Here is a 6,000-nt window from a genome sequence, read left to right on the forward strand (position 1 = left end):
CTGTTTTAGAATTTATGGAAAATTTGGGGCGCCTGGGTGGCGCAGTCGGTTAAGCGTCCGACTTCAGCCAGGTCACGATCTCGCGGTCCGGGAGTTCGAGCCCCGCGTCGGGCTCTGGGCTGATGGCTCGGAGCCTGGAGCCTGTTTCCGATTCTGTGTCTCCTTCTCTCTCTGCCCCTCCCCCGTTCATGCTCTGTCTCTCTCTGTCCCAAAAATAAATAAACGTTGAAAAAAAAAAAAAAAAGAATTTATGGAAAATTTAATTTCCTGCCTTATTTCCTTCCCTTTCCTTCCTTCCCTCCCTCCTTTTTTCTTCTTCCTTCCTTCCTTCTTTCCTTCCTTTTTCTTTCTTTCTTTCTTTCTTTCTTTCTTTCTTTCTTTCTTTCTTTTTTCCTTCCTTCCTCCCTTCCTCCCTCGCTCCCTTTCTCTTTCTTTCTTTCTTTCTTTCTTTCTTTCTTTCTTTTCCTTCCTTCCTTCCTTTTTTATTTTTTTTGCTAAAAATAGGAGGTAAAACTCCTATCAGGCCACATTCTTATTTGCCAGGCAGTGGCTGCCTTATGAAATCTCAAACAGAGGAAGGGAGAGCCTTTTGCCAGGGAGACTTATTTCATCGATTTGCTGACACATAGCATTTCTTATGCGGCAGACAGTATTAAGACTCTTAGCAACTTAGGAATTGGGCGCTATTATTGTCTCCATTTTCTTTTCTTTTTTTGCAGAGGAGAGAACTGAAGATCAAAGACGGGCACTTGTCCTGCTTCACTGGGGCAGACTTAGGATTTGAACCTGGTTAGACAAGGTCCCGGGGTCTGTAACCATGCATCACCCTGCTTCTATTGGTGATGAAAGTGTTCCTGTTCCAGGGATGAAGGAAAGAAATTGGACTGGGCAGACTGGTTTTTCATTGCGGGCCCCCAGACCGAGGTGCTGGTAATCATCATCGGAGCTCTTGCTTACGATGCAGACTCCTCGGCTTTGCACCTGCCCTTCGGCTCCAGGAAGGTTGAGGTTTTGAGAAGTCAGCCTAGGTGATGTCTCGGGACCCCTCAACCTCGCTACAAATCCGAGATTCTTTGCCTGGAACATCCTTCCGATGACCTTAAAACGAAGGTGCTATCGGGAGAACCAGAGGCTTATGCTACCACCTACCCTGCATTTTCTAGTCATCCCAGCTCTGCTGTCTAAACCGCAGTCACGGATGGTGACAATTCTGACCACTCCACCCCCAAATCCATCTGCTGACAACCACCAGGCGGCTCTGAGTCCTCTGAGCCTCCCACACCCTGCCTGCCTGCCTTCCGTGAAAGCCCGGAGCCCACGGGCTTCTTGAAAGCTTAAACCGTCCCTACTCAAGAGGCAAGGTGGGCATCTTGAATACCGATCGTGAAGGGCGCCCCCCTTCTCTGCTCTGCCGAAGGGTATGCAGCTCATGTAGATGACCCCACCACGGGACATTACTGTCCCGCTCAGATCCGGACACGGGAATGTTTAAACACGGGACTGGTGACAGGCTTGAGCCTCGGCCCCATTTCCTCCATTTACTTCCAGCGTCTTCTTACTTGCAGACCCAGGAGAGGCTGGAGGTTCTGGCCAGACTCTCACCCTTCTCCTACTTCAGCATACATGTTCTCTTTAGGTGGCTGAAGGTAGCATTTGCTGACGCTTACGACCAGGGGCACGAGGACAATGAGCTATCCTATCACTTGGGCTAATTTATCAAGCACCCTGACCCGAGCAAATCAACCGGATAATTTCTAGCTCCTCTCCACTTGAGGAAGCCTGGATCGTGCCCAGGAAAACGGACGCAGAGAAGAAAGAGGCTTGCAAGCCCTCGAGGTTGCCATGGGAAATTGGCTTGGCCGTGAGATGAAACCAATGCAGAGGAGACCTCTGGGGAAAGCCAGATGCCATCAGAGCCCCGTGTGAAGTGCCCACCAGCACCTAACAGCGAGGGACGCCAGGACGGTCCACACGGCATTCCCTCTCAGGGCTGCCGTTTGGCTTCCAAGAATCTGACTACTTCTCTGTTCGAGAACACGTATGAACTCTGCCTTTCTCCTCAGTGCATCACTTCTGACATGCGGGGGAGGCCCATCCCATCATCAGATTGCCCTGACTGGATACTCTAAATGTTGCATGGAAAAAAAAAAAGAAAACAGTGCTTTGAAAAAATCTCCTGCCCATCAGGATATTCCATAAAACACTCTGGCTTCTTTCTAACGTGCTGGCAAAACATTCTGAATGCACCATGGAAGGGGAAGCACACTGGAGCCTAACTGACCTTCCTGAAATGTGTAATAAAAACGCACAGAGCAGCCCCACTTTAGAACAGGCGTGTTCCTCACTGCTCCCCGAGTGCACGGTTAATTCCTCGAGCAGTAGCTGAATTCATCTAAAATAGATAAGGCAGCTCTAGAGGCACAAAGCTTATCTCGGGGAGCCCCGCATCCAGCCAGAGTTCGGTCAGATAGGTCAGTGTGTCCTAGATCTCCTCTAGCGTGGTGGCTGCAAACTTAACCTTTTCCGGGGGAGGGGGGGCAGCGGGGAAAGCATTCCTGACACCTTTCAAACCCGTGCCTTGGGCGCAAGGAGGTGGGGAGGAATCATTTCCTAACAGAGCTTTCCAAGGGACGTTTGTACCGCAAGTTGAGTAGGATGGTTTCTTTCTTTCTTTCTTTCATCTCTCTTTCCTTCTTCCTCTCTTTCCCACATCCCAAAAGTTTGCACTTATCCATTCTATTACATGCCTGCCTCCATTTCAGCCACAGTTTGGCAAAGATTCGTGATCAATTTAGGAATCCCAATGATTGGACGCCTGTGGTAGATACTGTCAATAGAAAACCAACATGCAAAAGAGAGGAGTTTCCTCTCTTCCTCGCCTTTTATTACCTTGAGCTCCTTGACTGTAGAAGAATCTATGAGCAGACTCGACGTCCAGGAGTCTGTGAGCCGACTCGACATCCAGAAAATAATCCATTTTGGGATAATCCATCCTTGAGGTTCCAAAAGCAGAGTTTCAAGACAAAATAGTCAGTTGTATACCTATGAAAAAGGAAAAAAAAATCCACAATATTTTGGACTGACAAATAGATTTTTAAAAACATATATGTATATATATACACACACACATACAATTAATAATATATCATGTATTTAAATATATGTATTTAAATAGATATGTAGATGCAATATATTATATTTGTTATATAAGGATATATTTATACCCACACATATATATTAAACATCTTGGAATAAGAAATGTCCCATTATAATATTCCCTCCTTTGACTGACATTTCAATGCTAAAACCACCCCTCAACATACCTTTCCTACTGTGTTGAGAAAATGCAACATTTAATCATCATTCATGAAAAGAAATATATTGCATTAAGAAAAAAAAAACAACAACACATGATTCAAGCTAAAGAGGAATAACATACCAGTCTTTCCTTGTTGTGTGTTAACTGGAAAATATGCCGTTAGATTCATATGCTCTCCGTTTTCAAAAGGTCCATCTGACGAATGGCATCAGCCGTTCTGAAATGATCCTCAGTTGGTCCCGGGAGCTCTGATTCCCCTAGAACAGTGAGAATCGCCTGGGAATCCGAGCCTCCACTTATAGGTGCCTTGCGTTTATGACACATGCTGACATGTTTGCTGTAAAAATGCCTTGAATTCCTTCCTTCTTGGTGATTCCCTGCAGCACGTTTTACAAGGTGCGACAGGATCATCACCTGCCTGCCCCTGACCTAGGCTGCTTTTGAGAAAGAATTCTGGTTTGTAGAGCAGTAACAATTATTTCAGAATTGCAATGATTCCCCTAATATTATCATGCACTAGCCTGTCAGGAAGCTGATGCACTTCATTAAAAAACATTCAGTCTGTTGGCTTCTTTTTAGCATATGTAGCCTTTCCCTGATACTTGCACAAATGAAGTATCTCTATTTCTGCAGGATGTTTTAGGAAAGAAATTACAAGATAATGTCATTAAAATCAAGCTCGGAGGGCTAATCCAATTCGTTTCTTTTTCTAACAGTGCGTATTTTAATTTAAGAAACCATATCTGGTAAGAGGAAACTTTAAGAAATACCCAAAGGTACCCCAACAGCAAATCATACTTACAGAAAAAAAAAAAAAAAAAAACAACCACCAAGGACTAACTGCCGACAGTAAAAGCAAGAACAGTTTCAGCCAGAGTGGCTTTGATCTCACTAAATTCCCGATGAAAGTAAACAATTTTGATTGTTTGATTAGAACAGCGATGAATAATGTATACAGTCCACTGGACCTCCTTTACCAGATAAAATGGCCAGAACATGTTACCTTAGCAACGGAAGGTGACGCCAGCCTCAGCCTCTTTGTATCCTCCACTGTGAAGGAAGAAAATGACCAGTTTCCCATATAAAACTTTGGCACAAAATCATCACCGTCGAAATCGACATGTAACCATCATGTGGTCCATTCCCCATCACCCCTTCCCTCTCGTATACAGAGAAGTGTCATAGTCCTTTAAAAATGGGTTTTGGCTGGATAATTTATGTTGATAGCCCCCAGTCCCAGTTTGATTGGCAATCACAACAGCATTACATGATTAACCAGTTAATATGATAGAAAAGTTGTCCAGAAATTGGGGGCGCTCAGTTCTTACCCTAATGCTGGCTACGGGTTGCAGGGAAAGGCCATTTTAGCTAGCATATGTTAAACGCTCCCCTGTTATAATTAATACATAGATCAGTCACCAGCATCTAGGCTGAAAATAACTCTCTTTCCTTCTGCGACTCAGTCACTGGAAGAAGCCTAAAAAGCTGCCTGAAATCTCCCAGCTTTGAAAAAATGTGTTAGAACATAGATCTTTGGGGAGGCCCCCTCCCCCACGCGTAAAAGCCAGAAAAGATCAATGAAAGGAAGAGGGAGAGTCTTGAAGTTAGCAGGTACTCACCAGCACTTGTTGGCCCCTTTCAGCAGGACACCGCGGAGCATGAAACGAAACCGTGCGACGCTGCTGAGCTCGAAGCCCAAATGAGCGGCTTCTAATTTTCCCTTCAATCTCAGTTCAAGAGCGCTGAGCGGAGGGAAGTGATGGATTTGCCCCCTTTATATTGTGATGAAAAGCAAGCCCTAAGAAGGGATCTGAGTGCAACTGCTCTTTAGCACACGCTAGACTGCTAATTTAAGACAATTGAAAGGTTTTGTTTTCCTGTCTTTTATGTGTTCTCTCGGCTACCCCCTCAATTTAATTTGCATTTAAAATTATGCTCATGTCTCCTCAGTTCTCCAAGGTGTGGAGTACTTTCTAATCACGACGGCTGCTTGGGTAGGGTTTGGTGCAACGCCACTTGTATTCTGAGCTGCAAAACAAGGTGGGGAATTATAATTGTGAGCTGTTTTCTGGAGTGCGATCCAGAGTGAACATCTGGTTTCACCCCCCACCCCACCCCCCACCCCCCACCTCCCACCTCTTCCCTGGCCTTTCTTCCTTTCCCTGCCTCTGCTTGCTTGGTCAAATCTCCAGTCCCAATCATGCCAATCTGTCTAAATGCATTCTTCTCTGTCTGAATGTAACAAAATCATCCCAGCAGCAAACGAAGACACTTCGGTTAGATACCTGAGCTTATTTTGATGGGGTATCTTCTCTACCAAACCTCCGGAGGACTTTTGGACACAGAACCTGAAGATGTGTTCATGAGAGGCATAATGATGACCAAATGCCAGCCCTATATTGGGTTTACCACCCTTTGTTGACCAAGAAGAATTGGTAGCAAGCGTGGCACGATGTGTGGTGTGTTGGACGTTAGAAAAGAGAAGCTACGTTTGAGAAGTCTTGGCCGGAAGACCACCACACTCGCCCCTCCCATAGACGCAGTCCTGCTGCTCTGGAGACAGATCTGAAAAATCTCCCGTCTGTCTTGTCCCACCCAATCAGAACACATCAGATACAAAGCTGGTGCTGCAGAGTTCAGCCTGATGAAAGAAGAAGCTGAAAGTACCAATCATATATTCT

The 6,000-nt window shown here is 45.4% G+C and overlaps 1 protein-coding gene across 1 annotated transcript in view; it reads right to left on the minus strand.

Annotated features, from left to right (window-relative positions):
• LOC125166393 (phosphatase and actin regulator 1-like) overlaps positions 1-2,992 on the minus strand; it is a 43,791-nt gene extending 40,799 nt beyond the window's left edge. Inside the window, exon 1 of the mRNA XM_047860330.1 lies at positions 2,890-2,992. Coding sequence (XP_047716286.1) covers positions 2,890-2,992 — 103 coding nt within the window. The remainder of the gene's footprint in view (positions 1-2,889) is intronic.
• Positions 2,993-6,000: the final 3,008 nt, after the last annotated feature.

Source organism: Prionailurus viverrinus, chromosome B2, assembly GCF_022837055.1.
Source record: "Prionailurus viverrinus isolate Anna chromosome B2, UM_Priviv_1.0, whole genome shotgun sequence".
Lineage (NCBI taxonomy): Eukaryota > Metazoa > Chordata > Mammalia > Carnivora > Felidae > Prionailurus > Prionailurus viverrinus.